The sequence below is a fragment of the Camelus dromedarius genome, chromosome 25 (genome assembly GCF_036321535.1).
Source record: "Camelus dromedarius isolate mCamDro1 chromosome 25, mCamDro1.pat, whole genome shotgun sequence".
NCBI classification, from domain to species: Eukaryota; Metazoa; Chordata; class Mammalia; order Artiodactyla; family Camelidae; genus Camelus; species Camelus dromedarius.
Window position 1 is genome coordinate 17,053,771 of NC_087460.1, and position 21,210 is coordinate 17,074,980.

At 40.4% G+C, this 21,210-nt stretch overlaps 1 protein-coding gene across 2 annotated transcripts in view; it reads right to left on the reverse strand.

The window, feature by feature from the left end:
• ITPR2 (inositol 1,4,5-trisphosphate receptor type 2) overlaps nt 1-20,435 on the reverse strand; it is a 419,018-nt gene extending 398,583 nt beyond the window's left edge. For both annotated transcript variants that reach the window (XM_031443910.2, XM_064479133.1), the window contains exon 1: nt 20,295-20,435. In XM_031443910.2, the coding sequence (XP_031299770.1) occupies nt 20,295-20,386 (92 nt within the window). In that variant the 5' untranslated portion in view covers nt 20,387-20,435. The remainder of the gene's footprint in view (nt 1-20,294) is intronic.
• Nucleotides 20,436-21,210: the final 775 nt, after the last annotated feature.

The following is a 21,210-nucleotide window of genomic DNA, read 5'->3' on the forward strand; positions in this document are numbered from 1 at the left end:
TGAATACCTTTTTGAAACGGATGGAAAGCAAAGGAATTGCAACGCAAGAGGAAGATTCCCCCACAAACACACACATTAAGCTTCAAAGGGCCCAGTTCACACAAACGGCTGTCATCCATAGCCAGTTTTTTTTTTCTTTTCCCTTAGCAATTTAATCTGAATTTGGAAGTTTCCATGTTGTCATTTCATACAACTAAAGAGCAATCAAGCTGCAACAAGCAAGCGTCAGAGGGGAAAGTACCATCAGAGAAGCGTCTCTTGAAGTTCTATGTCTCATCTTTAGAGTTTTAAGTGAGCGGAAACTAGTTTGACAAAGACAAACTCAAGAAAGGTATCATCTCCTGCATTCTGCCCTGCATCTGAATGGATGGGAATAGCCTGCCCTACTTTCCAATTCCTTTTCTACACAGGCTGTCTATGTTTCACACTTGCATTTCCTGGACCCAAAAGCAAAGGTATCTCCTTTCATCTGCAAAATGGTTTTCTTCTAAACTGATACTGATCAGAGTCCTATCTGGTAAAAAAGAAAAAAAAAAAAAAAGAACCAAGGTCATTGCTTTCCCTTATTCAGAAAAGGTTTTTTGAAGATGCCTCACCAGCAGCTGATTCATTATAATTATTTTCTCACCAAAATTTCCCGTAAGAATGTAATCCTGGTGGCTTTCATTTCGGCTGCTCCTACTTCTAAGCTACCAAAAGCAGATCCCTTTTCAAGGCAAAACAATCTCCTGCCATTGTGTGGAATGAAACTGAGGACCAAGTAATCAGAAGTCCATAATGAATTCTTTTCATCCTGCCCAGATGATTCACTGACTCATATTCCCCAGGGACCCACAACCTTCACTCTTCTCTAAAAGATGTCTCCCTAGGGACACGCAACATTTGAGTTTTAATAGGGTTTTTCCCAATTCCCTCCAAGGTGGTGTGACTCTCTTGCCCCCTGGAGAGGTGACAGAAAAACAGTGTCACCAGCAGCCATTCCACTCCATGAATAAAACCAGCCACAGTCTTTCGGTAACACATGCTCTCCTAAGTCCTGTATCTGTATCTGTCTCTCTCATCCTTTCCCTTTTATAATGTCAAGCTTTAAATAGATTTTGAGAAAAACTTATCCAAAATGTTCTCTAAACTGTCTTTTGGAGTAACTGTTTTTAGGGCCCAGTCACCCTGCCAAACTGATGATTTCAAACCAACCTTCTAATCAAGAGGAGAAAGACAAACCTCCACGGTTACCCGATCTTGTTGGACGTCCTCTAAGAAAGAAATACAGATTTAGTAACATGCGCCATCTCTCCCACAAACCATTACAACTTACAGCTTTTTAAAAGAAATTTGTTAGCTTTGCACATTTAGTCTCAGTACCATACACAGAAACAAATTACACGGAAAAAATACGTCTGCAAGTGCGTGTTGGTTGTGGATTGTACACGAAGGGCTTTGTCCCTGGGAGGGCCTCCTCCATGCAGATGACGGCATCTGCTGACAGGAGTTTTGTCCTGTCTGAAGAAGGTCTATGAAAGGCACGTGATTCACTCTGGCCCGAGACTGAATATCACCATAGAATCACCTTATTTCTTTTTCAGTTTTCTCTCTCCAAGTAATTCAATGGATCGTCCCTACAGGAAACGGTCCCCCCAAAGGCTTATAGTTTTTCCCCCTCAGAGAGTCCTATATTTCAGTGTTAAATTAGTGCAGTGACATCTCTTCAGTTACCTGCTGAATTCAATATTCTAAATCACTGAACTCTCCCTGAAAGTAAAGAAAGGCAGTTCAGTAGGGACTTGCCGCTTCCCTGGTGTCCATCCTTTCTAACTTTCCCCTCCCCTCGGCGCAGCACCACAGGGATGTTCAGTCCTCCCTCCCTTTCACACACCAATCAAAAGCTTCTGCCCTCACTGTCCAAAATCTAAATTGCAAGAACTTGGCAGTCCAGCGGCTGTTCCTGGGCCAGGCTCATAAGCATTCCATCCAGGGCCTAAAGAATTACTAAGGAGCTAAAGTTTTCTTTAAAGAGCTTGGAATTTAAAAACAGGAAAAGAAAGGATGTGATAGGAAATGTTCTATTTTCTCTCTTTTAGTATTATATTAATTTATGAATATCTTGATTTAGCTCTGTAAATGTGTTTAGTATTTCATCCTTTAAACTTCCCTGAACACTGGAGTTCTAAGAAACAGCTTCACCAGATTTCTTTTTAACGATCAATGAATCTTAAATCTGTGTCTCATCTCCTCTTTCATGTTTCAAGGTTGAAAAAAAAAAGTAATAAGGTAGGTTACCTTAATGGCACTCCAAATATCATGACTGATCTGTTGAATTGTAATCAGATGATATTTGGAGTGTAGTTTTAAAAGCACCGCCTAAAACGAGATATTTAATTATGCATATAACTAACATAAATTATTCTCTTTTCCAAATATGTTTCTTCATCAATAAACACAAAATACAATCAAGAAAATACTGAGGTATGTAACTAATTCAACATTTTCTTTTTATTTGCATCACTGCTACCAGAGAAACGTTTTCTTGCTTTTCAAATTATAGCTGGAAATCTGGAAAAGTAAGCCACTTGTATTAAAATGTGTAGTATGAGTCACCCTTTGCTAATATATGTTTAGGTGACCTCTTTATGATTTTATCCTTTTTTTAAAAACCCTAGGAAAAAATTTAACCAAGGAGGTAAAACACCTGTATATTGAAAACTGCAAGATATTGAAAGAAACTGAAGAAGACATAAATAAATGGAAAAATATTCCATGCTTTCCAGAAGAATTAATGTTAAAGTGTCCCTATTACCCAAAGCAATATATAGATTCGGAGGGATCTTTATCAAAATTCCAATGGTATTTCTCACAGAAGAAGAACAAATAATCCTAAAATTTGTATGGAACCACCAAAGACTCAAATAGCCAAAGCAATCTTGAGGAAGAAGAACAAAGCTGGAAGCATTTCGCTCCCTGATTTCAAGCTTTATTATAAAGCTGCATTAATCAAAAAGGTATGGTACTGGCACAAAAACAGACACAGAGACCAAGGGAACAGAACAGAGAGCCCAGAAATAAACCCATGTAAGTATGGTCAACTAATTTATGACAAAGGAGCCAAGAATATACAACAGGGAAAGAACAGCCTCTTCAATAAACAGTGCTTGGGAAAATGGAAAACCAAATGCAAAAGAATGAAACTGGACCACTATTTTGCACAACACATATGAATTAAGTGAAAATAGATTCAAGACTTGAATGTAAGACCTGAAATCATAAGACTCCCAAAAGAAAACATAGGCGGTAAGCTCCCTGACATGGCTCTGAGAAACAATTTTTTGAATTTGACACCAAAATCAAAAACAACGAAAGCAAAAATAAACAAGTGGGACTACATCAAACTCAAAAGCATCTGCACAGCAAAGGAAACCATCAACAAAGTGAAAAGGCCACCTACTGAATGGGAGAGAATAATTGCAAATCATTTGTCTGATAAGGGGCTAATGTCCAAAATATACAAAGTACTTATACAAGTTAATAGCAAAAAAACAAAAACATCTGATTTTAAAGTGGGCAGAAGACCTGAATAGACATTTTTCCAAATAAGACACACAGATGGCCAAGAGGTACATAAAAAGATGCTCAATATCACTAATCGTCTGGGAAACACAAATCAAAACCACAATGAGGTATCTCCTACCTGATGGGCTATTATCAAAAATACAAGAACTAACAAGTGTTCATGAGAATGTGGAGAAAAGGGAACCCTTGTGTACTATACATGGATATGCAAATTGGTACAACCACTATAGAAAGCATTATGGAGGTTCCTCAAAAAACAAAAAATATAATTACCATATGATCCAGCAATTCCACTCCTGGGTATTTATCCAAAGAAAACAAAAACACTAATTCAAAAAGATATATACACCCCTCCATATTCACTGCAGCATTATTTACAGTAGCCAAGAAATGGAAACAACCTAAGTGTCCAGCAATGAAGGTATGGATAAAGAAAATGTGGTATACACCACACAGATTAGAATATTGATGGAATGGAATATATACAATGGAATATTATTCAGCCATAAGAAGGGAAGGAACTCTTGCTATTGTTATAACATGAATGGACCTTGAGGGCCTTATGCTAAGTGGAGTAAGTCACAGACAAATACCTAAGATCCCTCTTACATGTAGAATCTGAAAACAGCAACCCAGGCTCACAGATGAAGAGAACAGACTGGTGGTTACAAGAGGTGCGGGGGGCGGGGAGTAGGAGAGCTGTGAACTAAGGGGGTTTTTTAGTTTAAGTAAATTGAATAAAAGAAAGATTTTTAATCCTAATACTAATTTTTAAAATTCTAGCAGGTGCCAGTATAGCCTTCCAAATACTCACACGGATATAACGTCATTTCATACTCATAAAGGACCACTGAGGAACAGAAGACAAAGAGCATTAGCACTCTCAATTTTAAAATGGGGAACTGAATTCAGAGGTTAAATAATCTGTCCACATTATCAACCTCTTCTGGGCAGACCAGAATTCAAACCTCAGCACTTAAACACCTCTTTCCAAAATCCACACTGCCTTTAAAAGCTCACTGTCAACCATCTATTTAATCAATGGTTTGACTTCAACCTTGAAATTAAATATGATTTCCAGATAGTCATTTCATAACCAACCAATTTCTTCATTAGTTCACGATGGGCCCAAATTTTTACAATTTAAGATGGGATCAAAGAGTTGAAAAGATTGACTCTCAAGAGTTAGAAAAATTTACTGCGTTTTTTTTAAAAGGTTATACAAAGATCACATTTCAAATATGACAAATTAATTAGGAACTATAATTCCTATCTACGTCTGGCATAAAATAGTTTTGTTTTACAGAGGGAATTTTTAATTAAAAGCATTTTAGCAACAGAATTTTCTAAGTTTTGAGAACTCAATTAATTAACTAATAAATTTTTAATTTTTAAATTTGTATTTTAAATCCTGCTTATATTACACCTGCTTTGTACACATTTCCATCACAATAATTAATTCTTGTACATCGTGTACACATACGGTGCCACCATTATTCCATAAAGTAAACTACTTGTGTCTAAACGAAAGCTTTCTAAACTGAAAGCAAATACATTCACAATCAAATTTACTGGGAGAAGGAGGTTCCAATGCATATACCTTCATGGATGAGACTCATTTATCAAAGCACATTTATTCATATACTTGTGAATAGTGTACACATTTTGAAAAAGGGTGTTTCCTGAACTCCTCCCCCTCTGCGAATTTTGTATCAGCATTCCTGAGGTGTCATTTAGGAACAAGAAGCTGCTGCCTTCCCTTCTCGACGCCTCACTACAACCCCCACCCTCGATATCCTCGGAATCCCTTCCTTCAGGAGCTGATGCCAAAGAAAAGTTTACACGAGACCAGACTAATGGGGCTTGATTATAGTACGTCAAGTACTCAGATAATTCTCCTTTTTATCAGAAAGTAGACTCCACCTGAAACAGTGCTAGTATCAAGACCAAAACTGCTAAACTGGAAAGAGAATGGTCTTATATAAGTACCAAAAATGATTAAGGGCTTCACATTTTAAAACCTGATGGTAAGGACATAGGAAATGGTGGCTTTCAAGGTGTCCTACAGCAGACAGATGTTGTCTTTGCCTCTCAAGCATCCACTGCCTTCCTTCTGACAACTGAGCCCTGAAAGGAAGGGCTCTTCCTCCATCCATCATCAGAGGTGATGACGTCACCTCTGTCAGCAGAGCATCTCATCCCCTGGCCACAGGGTTTGGCTGAAGGTGGGGCTGTTACCCCACTCACTGCAACAGTGATGACTGCAGCGCTTCATCTAGCGTTTGAGGAGACGAGACACTCTTTCTAGCTGTGCGTGTAAGAAGACAGGGTCTGGGACGGCTGAAGCCGCTGGCAGCTCTGCTGCTACCAGAGGCAGAAGACCTGCCTGAGGATGCACGGGACTGACACTGATGACAAAACAGAATCCAGGATAAAGAGAGTGAATCCACAGTATGCTATGCCTAGACTTCTCAGTTACCTTGATCACAAAGTTCTCTTCTTTGCTGACAACTGTTCCAATTAGGTTTTCTGTTTCTTGCAACCAAAAAAAAAAATTCCTGATTAATAAACGGTCTTCAGAGTCATTAGTTCACTGTCATAGCAAGGAATGGGGCCCTTTTCAAGCTCATAGCCACTACCAATTACTCCAGTCTAACTAGAAATCGCAAACTGGCATCAACTACACCATAAGGAATTTATGTTAACTAAAAGGAAATATCTTCTCATAGAGAAATTTTCGAATAAGAGTTTGCAAAGTGGGTTTTCATAAGTATTTTTTAATACTTTAATTTTCAAAAGTTCTTCCATAGTTTGTGTGCACACATATACTAAGATTCTGGTAAACAGTAAAATCTCCTTCTGTGGCATAATTAAAAGAAGGCTAAAGCCAGAATAATTTTTGTTCATTAGGTATGAGCCAAGAGGCAGGAGTAGGACACACTCTCTATGCCTTTCAGATCCTTATGGTTCTGTCTGAAAGTCACTCATATTCCAAAGAGAAGGAAACCATTACAATTTGATTAGTCAATGTTTAAAATTTGACAAGATTGTCCTAGACAATTTGTTTATTTGTAAACTGACTTATTATCCAAGTTGGATAAATGTTTTCGCTGATCCCTCTAACAGTCACAGAAGTTCAACAGGAATTCTCGGCCAAGAGGAAACGTCAGAGAAGGGACAGTAGCATCAGCTGCCCAGTGGAAACTTGTGCAAAACCTATATTCCAATGGCTCCAAAGCTAACATTTGTTTTGTCTCATTAAGTAAAACAAAACTGTTTCCTTTCACCACTATGTTCCAGTAGGGAAGAAATGTTAGCAACTGAAATAACATGTTGGCTTTCAAATGTGATAAGACTTGGAAATTCGAGTCAAGGAAGCAATGGTGTACATATGCCGAGCAATTCTAAGGTTATTACTTAATGCTGATACTTAAGGTTATTACTTCAAGTGTTTGCATTACATCAAAGAGATAGCAGGCATCAAACCACTAATAAAAGATAAATACAAGTGCCTGCAACTTAGTAGTATGCTTTATCAAAGTAAGGAAGGGGAAAAAAAGGCCAAAACCAAAATAAATAATAGATAAGGCAGAGTCCCTTTGAACAGCCTACTAAACAAACAACCAGCTGAAAAACTGGTTTACTGCAAATTTTTATAAACATAACACAGCAGAACTTTTCAATCAATATGCAGTATGAACTTGGCCAAGCTTCCAAAGAGACTCCTATTGATTTTTCAGATGTAATAGTAGTAGCAGTAATCATCATAATCATAATCATAATCATAATAATGGTTTCCAGCTATTTGACATTTAGCTGCCTAATTCTAAGGGCCTGATGCTAACTAAGGGTTTTATATATGTTAATTGCCATCAGTCATCGTGGCAATGCTATCAACTAGGCAATAGTCCCATTTTACAGATAAGGAAATTGAGGTTTTCAGTATTAAGTAGCTTTTGAAGATCATATCATGAGGAGTGGAGCTGTAATTTGAAACCAGGTTTTTCTGAATCAAAAACTCAGCCTCTTAACCATTAGGCTAACAAGTTATTCATTCAACATATTTCTTTGAGTACCTATCACGTGGCAGACACTGTGCAAGGCACTGGGGAGGTCATTGTGATCAACACAGTTGCTGGCCTCACAGTTTAAAGTCTACTGGGAGAAAAAAAACGTAATCCAATAATCCTATAAATGGAAGTGAAATTAAAACTAAAAGTGGGATCAATTTTCTGAAGGACAAGAATATGGCGCTGTCTTTGGATGCATGTAGCAGAAGGAGCTCACACAGCCTGGGAGGTCAAGAGAAGTTCACTGCAGAAGAGTCACAGAGCTGAAACCCTGGGGGTTCAGAGGGAAAACCAACCAGACAGGGGAAAAAACATGTGAAAAGGCCCTGTGCTAAAGAGGGAGCTCAGAATGTTTGCGCAACTAAAAAGGAAAAAAAGGGCTTTATGCCTGAGCCAGAGAGCGGGAACCTGGGACAGGATGAGGCTTGTACCTCATCCCAGAACCTTGGAAAGACTGAGCTTCTGTTGGGCGTAATGACATTTTACCCAACTGTAAGCAAATGAAACAGAAACTTCTTTCAAGTCTATAGGTTCCATTTTTTTAATGTAATAAAGCCTCAAAAGCAACAGTGAACATTTTAATTCATAAATGTTTTCAGGTCTAAAGTCAAACACTAAACAAAGATACTGTCCCTTCAGTGATTCTGAGGACAAGCCACCTTTCATCCCCACTACAGCTGCTGGATGCAGGCTGCCTTCAAGTGTCACCTGATTCCTCCCAGGCCCACCATTCGCAGCCCTCTTCCATTCTCTCTCTTTACCGCTGTCTGATCTCCCTAGAGCAAAACCTGATTATTTCATTCTCCCGCTTAACAATCCTTCAACAGCTTCACATTGCCTAATGGGGAATGTGTGTTCTAGCCCACATCTGCCCAGATAGTGTCAGCTTCTGTTCGAATATACATCTGTCCAGAGAACAGGTTCCTTTCTCAACACTCCATTATTCCTGAAGTATTGGCCTCATTCACATGGTTCAAGATGGCTTCGTCCCCGACATATGACAAATAGCTGAATAGGGGAGGGCTGGGGGGAAATGTTGAGGTGGGTGAACACCTCCTTTAAGGACCTGACCACACATATTAGAGTCTGAGGCCGCACCTGGTTACAAGAGAGGCTAGCAAACGTGGTCTTTATTCTCACATCCACAAACTCAAGTACATCTGTTAACATGGAAAAGGGAAAAATTAATTTGGGAGGATAACTAGCAGTCTCAGAAACTGAAATTAACATGCATTTTGCTAAATTAAATAAGGCCCAAACTAAATAATGTAGTTAATATTGATTCTTTGAGAGTTTATTATCACTTCTATTTTGAAAAAAAATGTGCAATGTGAATGTTGATCTATGCTTTAGAAAATGTTTATGGTATAACTTTACAGATATTTTGTTGCCAAAGTAATTACTGCCTCTCAAAACTTGTATATGGCAGTTTACCTAAGCAATCCTTTACTCCGATTCCCCAATGATTAACAAACTGTTTTTCTATATGCAATTTGATATTTTAAAAGATGGTCCTGAGAGATTCTTTAGCTGCTAAGACTTCGGAAATAAGCACTTGGTTTCACCCTGACAGATAACAATGACTTCATTTGTACTGACCAGGAAAGGAGGCTCATTCCTGACATGGGTTTAGAATCGGAACTCAATTATTAAACCATATCCTGACAGGTAAATAGGGAAGAAAGGTCAATAAAGGCCTTTTTCTCATTTGTTACTAATCCTAGAGATGGATTGATTTAGTCAAGTTTTAAGTAACACTTTCATTGACAATGAATCTTGATTGGACTTAAAATGTCACAGTATTTACTATTCCTAGCCACAAGTAAAGTCCTGAATACAACAATACTCCTTTCTTTACCTTTCCCGCCTATTTCAACAAACCAAGACTGAAATTACCTCTTTGAAAACATGGCTGAAACCAAAAATCTACCTGAAATGCAAATGTTTAAGTAGTTATATTCCTGATACTAGCAATAACCTTGAACACTTTAGCCAAACACAAGTAACTAATCCCTAAATCATTAACTTACACTGGATTCTTAATGTAACTGTGTTTGGTGATTTGGGTAAGAGATTTTTTTTAAGTCACTGTCTTTATTTGGTATGATACACTTCAACTGGATTAATCTGGATGTTACAGAAATGAAGCAAAACTCTAATATACTTCGTATCTTTCATCGCAAAATTACTTTTCTAAAGATATTATACTTTTAAGCATCTATCACAGTGGACCATATCATGTCAGGACTAGAGAGAATAGAATGACGCTGTTTCACTTTTTTAAATTATTTTGTAATGTGTACATCTCTGTATTTTTCACTTTACTTGTCCATCGTGTATGCAAATACGCTCTCAAACAAGTTCTCATCTGAACATTGCTACCAGTGAGGATTCCAACAATAAGAGTGAATAACGACACTGGAGAATTTCAAGTCCTTAAAGAGAATGGCCAAACATGTCTTTTACAATAAAACTGAGGCAAAGCACATTATAACAGACTGAGTCAATAGAAAGAATGGAAAGTAATAAAGAACAAAAATACCGTTCATTTGTTCTCCTCAACCTATATTTAAATGTCTATTCCTTTCCAGATACTTATTCTTAAATTTCAAAAGTAAAAATTATAAGTTGTCACCTACCCTCTTCCATTTTTCTAAAGTTCTAAAGTTCCCCAACTAGTTACTGGTTTTGTATTAGCAAATTATTTCCAACTAAACTTTTCTGCTGATAGCTGTTAAAGCACAAAATGTTTCTTTCCCTGGGTGTATTATACATTATCCACTAAGGGAAAGGGCTGATCGAAATTAAGAAATGGTCTCACAAATTGCTTACAAATTCTCTCTTTGCAAACATAAAAACCAAACTGAACTTTCAGAAAAACCTTTTCTTTAATGTGCTTATAACATGCAAACCATTAAATGAGGCTCAATACATTACTTTTTCCAGGCTGTAAGTTTCCTCACATGTTGGGCCAGGTAGGTGCAGGGATATGACGCAAGAGATTATTAAAACACCTATTATAGCAAGAGTTAATGGTATCATAAATCCAGTGACAACTTTCATCCATTTTAAAAGAATTACCCATATAGAGTCTCAAAACATTTAGGAAGAACAATTACACTGACTTTTTTCCAACAAGGGAATGATGTTAACAGCGACTTAGGTATCCAGGAATATGCACATCCTCATTCAACAAATATTCATTCAATAAATATTTATGGAGCCAAGCATTCAAGACACTCAGTGACAAAACAAAAGATCTCTGCCTTCAAAGAGCTTATGAAAAAAAGGTAAAGAAAGGTAAGGAGAGCCAGGAAGGCTGAGACAAAGTGTTAAATAAGAGTTACTATATGACTTAGCAATTCCTCTGCTTAAGTGTATACCCAAAGGAATTAAGAATATATGTCCATACAGACCTTGTACACAAATATTCATCACAGCATAATTCATAATAGTCAAAAAAGTAGAAACAATCCAAATGACAATCCACTGATAAATGAATAAACACAAAGCACTGTATCCTTACAATGGAATATTATTCAGTCATAAAAAGGAAAGGAGTGCTGGCCTGCACTACAATGTGAATGATCCTTGAAAACATTATGCTTCGTAAAATAAGCCAGACACAAAAGGACAAATATTGTGTGATTCCACTTACATAAGGCACCTAGAACAGGTAAATTCATAGAGACAGAAAGTAGACTAGGGGTCATGGGCAGGGGGTGGGAATGTGCAGTTATTGTCAAAAAGGTAAAAAGTCTGTTTGGGATAATGAAAAAGTTCTGGAAATGGATAATGGTGATGGCTGCCCACCACTGTAAATGCCCCTAAAGCCACTGAATTTTACACTTAAAAATGAAAAAGATGGTAAATTTCATATTAGACATATTACCATAATTTATTTTAAAAGATGCTAAGAAGTTACTATTAAATCACCTACTAATTACCACTGTTGAATTACCTACTAAGTGGTGACATCGCAGCTCACGCCCAGGTCCTCTTTGCCCACTTTCTGCCATACTACACGGCCCCAGAAGCAGGAAGAAATCCAAGTCCTGGTCATCTGACCTCCCTGGTCATCAGATCTGGCACTGTGACTTGTTGTCGTGGACATAAGTGAGTAATCCAAGTGGGGCCAAATTCCATCACTCTGTATTTTTAATGTTAAGAAGAGATACAGATTATAGGGATTACTATGTGCCAGTTATGAAAATGTCAGGACCCAGAGAGAAGGTTCTGCTATTGGCGATGCCAATAGCAGCCCTGGGTTTCTGCCTTTCTCGATGCTCAGTTGTTGAGCGCATCATTCAGTTCCTTGACGCTCCTCCAGTATCCTTATACTAATAAATTTCCTTCCTTGCTTAAGCTAGCCAAAGATGGTTTCTGTTCCCTACAAACAATAGAAACTGTACTTCTAATATACAGTTTTCCAATTCTTAAGCTTTATCCGTGTGGGCAAAATGATAATGCAAGTATCCTTTGCCTTCCAAATCTCTTGTGTCTTTGGGATCAGACAGTAAGAATCAGGATAGCAAGGGACAACTATAGGTGGTTTTTCAAGAGTTTCAAGACAATTCAATACAAGGCTTGCAAATAATTTAACTAAATGTGAGCTGGAGAGCACTTTATTCTCTGAAAGTTTTACAAATAATATACTTTTATTTGCCACTAGAAAAGTTAATCAACAATTTTTTAATCCAGTTGGGTTTTTGGGTTTTTGTTGGGTTTTTGTTTGAGCTCTTACAGTTAGCTCTGACAACCATCGATTCCCTCCATAACTTGAAGACTCCTCTTTTCAATAGGAGATCTGTGTGGGGAGTAGCCGTGTCTGCTCTTAGGGACTGTTTCGTAACTATTCATCACCACAAAGTCTTGGAGAGCTAGACATCCAGGAATTAAAGACCTGAAAGTTTCTCCTAGGACTCTGCTGAAGAATTGCTTTGGATAACTAATATATAATGAAAGTCCAGCATTTCATCATTTTTCACAAAGAGGTTTTTATGATGATAGTTTAACAGACAGAACCGCAGTAACACATGTTTGAATTCTAAGAATTTAGAAATGCACGTAGACGATGCTTTGTTCGCTTCCTAAGCCTGTCCCTGTGTTCATGGGACTCCATCGCTTGTTTAAATACCAAGAGAGAAAGAGGGCAGGATGGACTCCACACATACTACCAAGTGTGTGTGTGTGTTTGTGTGTTGAATATTCATAGGTACAAGGAGACCAAACAATTTAGAACTATTTTAGATAGTAAATTGTCCTTATTGCCAAAGTTTCCAGGGATCTATTAAATAGAAGACTATTTAAGTTCATGGTAACTGAAGAAAAAGTATGTAACATTGGGGATGAGGAGAAATAAGGAGGAAAGGAGTGAAAACAGAATATCCAAAGGAGCTGGGAAACATTGTATAAGCTCCCCCAAATAACTGCCAAGCTTCTGGCTTTCTATCCTGCCGTCAGTATCTCAGGTTTTGGTACACTGAGCGCACATGACAAGGATTGAAGGCAGTCCAAATACACTCAGAGGGTCTGAATCAAACTTAAAGCTCTCACATTTCATAAATCAGTATAAAACACGTTCTTAGATTATTTCTTTCATCTTTGCGTATCTCAATAACATCAAATTGGTTTCTTCCCATTTTGGACCTATTAAAATGAACAGTAAAATTTCACCAATATTTTTTACAAAAGAAACAAGTATCAAGAACACAAATTATAGGGTATAGATTTGAGACAAATATCCATCCTAATAATCCTTGAAAGTTCACCTAAATGCCACCTCCTCCTTGAAGCCCGCCCCAATTCATACCAGCCAGAGAAAGAATCCTCTTTTGTGTCTAATCATCTTTATTTGAAAAGAATTGCTTTATGTCGTGGTGATTCAATACCAGTCTCATCTCATACTAAATAATCACTACACCAACTTCACTAATATTTAGTAACTACTTACTGTCTACCTCAGGAATTGTGTGAGGTGCTGAGCATACAAGGATTATAAGGTCAGAGTCAGTTCCTGATCTTGTGGCATTTACAACACTGAGAGCAAAGGTACCACATGCCCTGATGTCTCCTGTTGATCCTATCCAAGTGTCATACCACAAATTCTCAAAGGAAGTTTGAGTTCTTAAGATAACACCTTAAAATAGCACAATATCTGGCATCTTTTCATACTGTATCTCTAGCACATGGTCAGGGCTCGATAAACATGTGTCAAAGGAACCAATGATTCAGTCTACAGCATGCTCCAGCGTAAACCACATTACCGGGAAAGGTGCATGAACTTGATTCAGGGTGTGGACACATCCTAAATTTTATGATTACATTTTTTCTGAATAGCCTGATAGTTTGACTTATTCTGAATTCAAGGTTGGAGATCTGTAGGTTTGTGTTGAAATAAACTATAAAATAGCTATCATTAACGAATCATTGATTTGAATTCTGAGACAGCTAATCCATCCGCTTCAAAGACATTCAGTAAAAACAACTTAATCAAATGATTTCAGTCACACACACACACACAAATCCTGCACAAACTAATGCCTACAGAAAGTGACTCAGACAACAGAACTTCGAAAGTGGGTACTAAGATTACGAAAATGAACAAGCCAGCCACGCTGAAGGGCGTATTTCTTACATGTGTAAACAAGGCTTCTAAAATAAAACAGACCATATATTTACTGCATAAGTTAAACCAACCATTCATAAATGCTCAGCATTACTGGCCAAACATTCTTCCATATGACGTTTTAAAACACCAAAAATAACCAGAAACAAAAATTTCTTATGGTAAACATATGACCATCTATTTCAGCAACAGGCAGTTTCCCACTTCGTGGTTTTCTTCCACTGACCATGACCAGAAAAACACTTCACGTATGCTTTTTAAAACAAACATTGTTGATGAAGAGTAGTAAGAAATTGGAGAATCCTTAGAAACATTATTTTCATTTTAGTTAACTTTCCTGACTATAACAGTAATAGGTGTCTAATTAAAGAAACGTATATAAATCTGGGAAATACAGGAGACACAAAAATGAAAACGAAAATAAAAATCACCCGCCCATCCACCATGCGGCGTCACCGTTGTTAGTAAATACGCTGTTTTATTCTCTCTCACTGTTTTCCATGTACCTTATTTTCTACATTTTTAAATTAGAATTATGGTTTTCTAAAGGTATACAGTAAAAATTTTCCCATGTAAATCTGCATGGGAGTAGAAAGATGACCACCAAAAAAAGGCATTCATGTATCTGAAAGGCACCAAAGGAATGAATGAATAAATGAATGACCATTAAAGTTTCACTCCTCTGATTATAATCTGGTGACCTATTATCAAATTCTGATGTTAAAAAAAAAAGAGTAAAATTCAATCTGCTATAATGCTATAAATTTGTCATAGAAGCCCGCTGTTGCTTCTTTTATATTTATATATGAAGGTACACCGTGTGCCTGGAATTTAAGTTTTCAAGTTTAAGTCTATAGCATTCTGCCTATATTCTGTAAGTTATACACACCCCACCTGTCCAAGAATAGTTCCAAAGGGAAAACATGACTATGAAGAATGCTACCTGTGCAAAAAAAAAAAAAAAAAAAATTTTTTTTAAGCAAGAAAACTCTGTTAAACCTAGAATGAGGCCAAGCAGTTGCCTCTGAATTCTCTTCCATCAACGTCAAGCATCAGGGGCACTTGAGAAGGGATGGTTGTTTACCGGACTGAGCTTTCTACCAGAGAGGGTCTGAAAGCTGCAATGTTATTTATGGAATGACTTCAAAGTTTAAGAAATAGTCGACCTTTCAGCTTAAAATAGGCCTTGTGTTCACCACTTCAGAAACTGTCTCTGTACTCCAGCTGATTTCAAGTTCCATAACATGACATGAGCAACCCTTAGACTTTCCAAAACAACTCAGGATTCAAGATTATACTGTCTTCCTCCTCCCCACTAAACACACAGGCACACATCCAATGGATTTTTAGATAACTTTTATCACAGTGATAGATGCCCTAGGCAAAACAAAGCTAGGTTTATACACCTAGTTACAGCTGGAAACAATGGCTATTACTTGGAAGTGTTCTGTTTGGAATAGACCAAAGATAACTTACAAATCATGCAGATGTGAAAGTTGGCTGTAACCATTCCTAGCTTCATCTGTGCCTCTACTGATCAGACAGTGCTGTTAAGGGGAAGATTTTTTAAACTGGGATAAGGAGACCACAGTAAAATGAGTAAAAGAAGAAAAAAATAATAATAAATCTGCAAATATTTAAATATTTAAAACTTCAAGCAACAAAAACAAAAGATCAGGAAGGGAAATTCAAGGGACCATAAATGGGAAAAATAAAACCTAAACCTTTACACAGTTTTACTCACCTGTCTAAGGATTTAAGTCAGAATTATAAACCGTGTGACACACCAGCCGCCTACCTGATGTCCATCAATGAACATGGAAACAAAGGACTTAAAAAGCTCACTGAATAGGCCAAAATCAAACCGCAAGTAAAAATAAGGGCCCCAATCTTTTGCCATTCTGGCTAAGAAACTACTGTGATGCTTGGCAGTCACTGCTTCAGTGGGTCACCTGACAGTCTTGTCAGACCTTAACTAGAGGCTGTTGATTCTTGGTGGATCCCGAGAAGAAAGCTCAGGCCAAAGGCAACAATCACTTAAACACAGGTACGTAGGTGTACACACAGAGACACACACATGCACACTTGTTCACTAACCTCTCAGCCCTGGGGGGGAACAGACAATGAAACAATTATATACCTTTCACTGATTCTCCTATCCCACCCTTCCTGGGACTTCCGCCATGCTCACTACGCCCTCTGGTCCCTGACTATTGGTCAAGCTGACGGACCCCAAAATACAAAGTGTCAGTGACCAGGGAAGTGAATCTCAGTATAAAGAAAATGGAAGAAGAGGGAAGGAGCAATTAACGTCGCATTTGAAATTGTACAGCACATCCCCAAACTCCTTCCTTCCCTTTTAAAAGAAAAATTAAACCTATAACCCTAAAATATGCCAGTACCATAAAAATTGTTTAATATATTCACCATCATCACCCAATAGGATTTAAAGTAGTTCCCCTGAACTCAATGTATTTCCTAATTAGATCTTTAGGTGAGCAATTAAGTTAGAATATACAAACCAGACCCCTTTTGCACCAACACAACCTCAGGTAGAGGCAACTCAGGATCCAGAAAGATCGGGTATATCCTGGTTAAAGGATAACTGAGAGAATAAGAGGAAATGCAAATCTTCGCTTCTGGGACAATCCAATTTCTCAGACTGAGAAATCAGACTTAAAAGCTGGGTCCATATTACCAGGTGGAAGGACCTCTAAAAGGGCCTGCTAAATTCTAATAGATTGAAACTTTGATTATGTTTTCAGCTGAAAAACTCATTACCTTATGGCAAAAATGCCCAAAAGCCAAATAATAACAACGTATATCCTCCCAAATAAATTTACACACTAAATATTAAAATCAGACAAAATTTACTTGCAGACAAATAAATATCTCTGAGTTACCCTGAAATGCTGTAAACTCCATTCTCATTAACCACCTCTTGAACTGAATTTGAAAAACCATCATGTGACCAAAAGTGTCAAACAGATAAAGAGCGAAAATAGAAATCAGAAACTTTCAGCCTCATTTTTAGCTCTTCCGTTGAGTTCTTGATATTGCAGTGGAACAAACTTTCCGAGCTAAAGAGATTCAATGCCCATGTCTCCAATCCAGCTCTCCAATTCACTTTAACAATTCACACGCCTTTGAAGACATTTCAGGGCCACAAAAATCTAAGCATAATGTGGATTTTCCCAGCAATTCTCTTGAAAAAGAATTGGGCTCTTTCATTTCTGTCTCTTTCATTCACTTTTGTAATACCCCAGCGGTGAGGACAGCATATACTCTTTTTCTGAGTCTCCACAAAGACATGCTGACAGGAAAAGAGAATAAACTATATGAACAAGGTCACATGAAAAATTAGCAACAGACCTAGGACAACTGACCTCCAACCATAGAAGAGCAAGGAAATCCAACTCGAAGTATGCATTCTGTCTTTGATAGAAAAAGTGTGTAGGGGGGAGGAGGGTATCTCTCAAGTGGTAGACTGGGTGCTTAGCATGCAGGAGGTCCTGGGTTCAATCCCCACTACCTCCTACAAGAACAAATAAATAAGTAAACCTAATTACTACCCCCGTCAAAAACAAACAAAAACAAAACAAAAAATCAACAACAACAACAAAAAGAAAAAGTGTATAAATATTGAACCAATAACAACACAATGAAAAACTATAATGTTGCTTTGATTTCATGGCCCTAAAAAGAACTTGCAAAGTAAATTATCTACCAATTATATTCTCAGTTAACAAAGTAGGTGATGCTGCTTCCCCTGGAGAACATGTCATATGGCGCAGACACATGCTCCTGCCAGCTGGGCAACTCCTAACCCTCTTGAGGGCAATGGAACTCCACAAGTTAAAGAAACGGAATATCCAACCAATCCACTGAGCTTCACCAAAGCAGTATCTCCAAAGATCCATCCTCACCTCAGGCTCGAGCTGCACAGAAGTCCTGTCATCTTAACCTCAACAGGACTCAGTTTGTCAACAGAAAAATAATACATTCTAAGGCAACTCAACTTCCAAAACACCACCAAAAAATGTTGAAAACAAGTAAGAAATATTAATATAAACCTATATGCTAGATAAAAGGTCAAGCTTCTTTTTCGCAAGGCTTAAAGATACAATGTGTAACCAAAGAAACACACACTTGGATGAAAATCTGGGGACAGGGTTACAGTTTCAGCTTTTGGCATTAATGTTCTCTTCCCCCTGTTTCTCAATCTCTAAAAAGAGCAGAAGAAACTCCACAACTGCTAAAAATTACATAGTTCCCCAAACACATAACTTTACTCCAAATAGACAGTACAAAAGCATGCCCTTTTATTTTTCGAGGTTTTATACTCTATCCCTAATTCTTATCATTTTGTACGCAAGCGTTACTATAGCTCACAGTCACCAAGGTAGTGATAATCACAATAGCTAACATTTTATACAAGTGTTTATTTTGTACCAGGTACTCTGCTAAGCACTTAACATACATTAACTCACTTCTTCCTTAGCACAACCCTATGAGGCCATAACCATTGATTTTCCCATTGTAAGGAAACTAAGATGCAATTATGTAACTTGCCCAGGGTCATACGGGTCTCAGGAGGAGAAGCCAGGATTTGACCCCAAGCATTTGGCCCTGGAACCCTTCCCCCTTAACCACCACACTACACAAACCTAGAGAGTCTGGGGGAGGGGGAGGGGGAGCTGCAGCAGAGTTCATCTGCAAAACGTTGTTGGGGCCCAAACAATGACCTTGTACTATGAATGCTCTCAGACACAAATGGTAGCTTATGACAAGCACTTGTCACCGGTATTTTTTTTCTTCCACATTTCAGTTTCACAATTAACTAACATTGACCTTAGAGAGATTGAATCAAATCTACCTCTTTTCTTCCACCCATTAGGGAAGATGCTCCAGTAACAGAAACTGTGGATGTTCTGGTGACTTCCACATCCCCAACCGAGTAGCCACCACTCAGTTAGGGCCTGGCTCAAAGTCACAGACCAGGGACACTGAACGTTAAGTCACGTGCCCTAAAGACTAACAGCAGAACACAGTGACCAGCCAGGAGAGGAAGCAGCAGTTCTTGGACCTGAAGTCTCTAAGTCTGGGGAGTCCAGGTACTGAGACCCGGCGGTAGCGACAACAAACGTGCGCATCAGCATGCAGTGCAGTGTGCGTTTAAACTGAGAACCGGTATCCACGCTCAGGACAGAGAGAAAGTACTAGTAATCAAGGAAGTCCTCTTTAACGGTGATGTTTATATATCTATTTCCCCCATTCATAAATCAACTCGAATCTCAAGAGCCCCGCACTTGGCTGAGTCCCAGGAGAGGTGCAGCATTCCAGTGGGCCGAGGCCCGGGAAGGGAGAAAGCAGGTGTGAGTTCTAGAACCCAGACGGCCGTCGGAGCCCTTTGGGGGGCTCACAGCGCGGCAGACACCCCCGGGTGCCCCCGAGGCTGGGCGAGTCCCCGTTCGGTAAGGCCAAATGGAAATTCCTTAAGCGAAGCGGGGACGGTGACCTCCTCCCGCAGGGCAAAGCCACACTCCGGCTCACCACATCGCCTGAGTTCCATGTCCAAGGCCACGGACTTTTATCGACTGCCCTTACAAACTCGGCCCCTGAGGGACAAGGGCTCGAGAGCGGCGGCAGGCTCGGATGGAGGGAGGAGGCGTTCTGCTTCACCTCTGAGGGAAAACAAACATTTTAACCAAAACAACCCACGGAGAAGCCAGCAAAGGCTTCTTCGCCGGGCCTGTCTCCGGGCTTTTGAATCACTTCCTCCTTTTCTGAGGCGTCTCTGAGCTGGAGATTACGAAGTTGCTGAGAAAGACTTGCCTCTCCAGGCAGCTTCCTGCGAGTGAGCGAGCGAGCCGAGCGCACGGCGCTGTCCGCGGGCGCGGAGCCTGCCCGGCCGCCGGGCCACCGCAGGCGGGAGCGGGAGCCAGAGCGGAGGACGCGCGGCGCCAGGAGGGACGCGGATGGGTTCCGAGGCGACCGCGCGCCAGCGCTCCCCAGCCCGCGCCCCGGCTTACCCCAGCGTGTTGATGAAGCCGTTGACCGAGCCCTCCGCGTACAGGGACACGATGTCCCCTATGTAGAGGAAGCTGGACATTTTATCAGACATGCTGCTTCATGCTCCGAAGAAGACGTCCCTCCGCTTCTCGGCGCCCTCGGCGCCCTCTCCAGCGAGCCGCCGCGGCAGAGGCGGAACGGGGCGCCCGCCTGCAGCTCCCAGAGCGGCGGCGGCGGCGGCAGCGGCGGCGGCGGCGGGCACGGCCCGAGGGACAGAGCGTGGGGCTCAGCCTGAAGCCGCAGCTCCGGACGCCCCGCGACGTGCGCGGCCCAGACGCTCCGAGAGCCGCAGCTGCCGCCTCCCTGGCAGGTTTCCTGTTCCTTTCAGAAGTTTTCTCTCCAACACCTTTGCTCCTCCTCCTCCCTCCTCCGCTCCCCCTTCCGCGTCCCCTCCCCGCTCCGCGCGCCGCTGCGATCGTCCCCGCCGCCCGGCCCGAGCGGGCGCTCGCACAGCCCCTCGGTCCCCTCGGGGGAATTTTTGGACCAGGTGGTGGTGCCCATTGGGCGAAGGGGAGGAAGGCAGCCCGGGACGACGGGGCAGAGGCCAATCAGGCGGCGGCGGCCGGGGGCGGAGCCGGGCCGGGCCGAGGCGACGCCGAGGGAGACACTGCCACCCGGGAAGCTGCGGCGCGCGGGGACCGAACGCCGGGAGGCGCTCGAGGGACCGCGGGAGCCCCGAGCCGGGAAGCGGGCGCGGCAGGGCCGCCCTGGAGAGGCTAGAATTGGGGTGCGACAGTTCCCGCCTGGGAAAGCGAAGGGTGGCGTGGCCGAGACCCTTTCATGGGTCTTAAGGGGGCGGGGAGGATGGGAATTGGCCATGGGGCGGGCGGGCGCGCAGGACCGGAGCCAGACGAGCCCGCGATGTGCCTGGAGCTG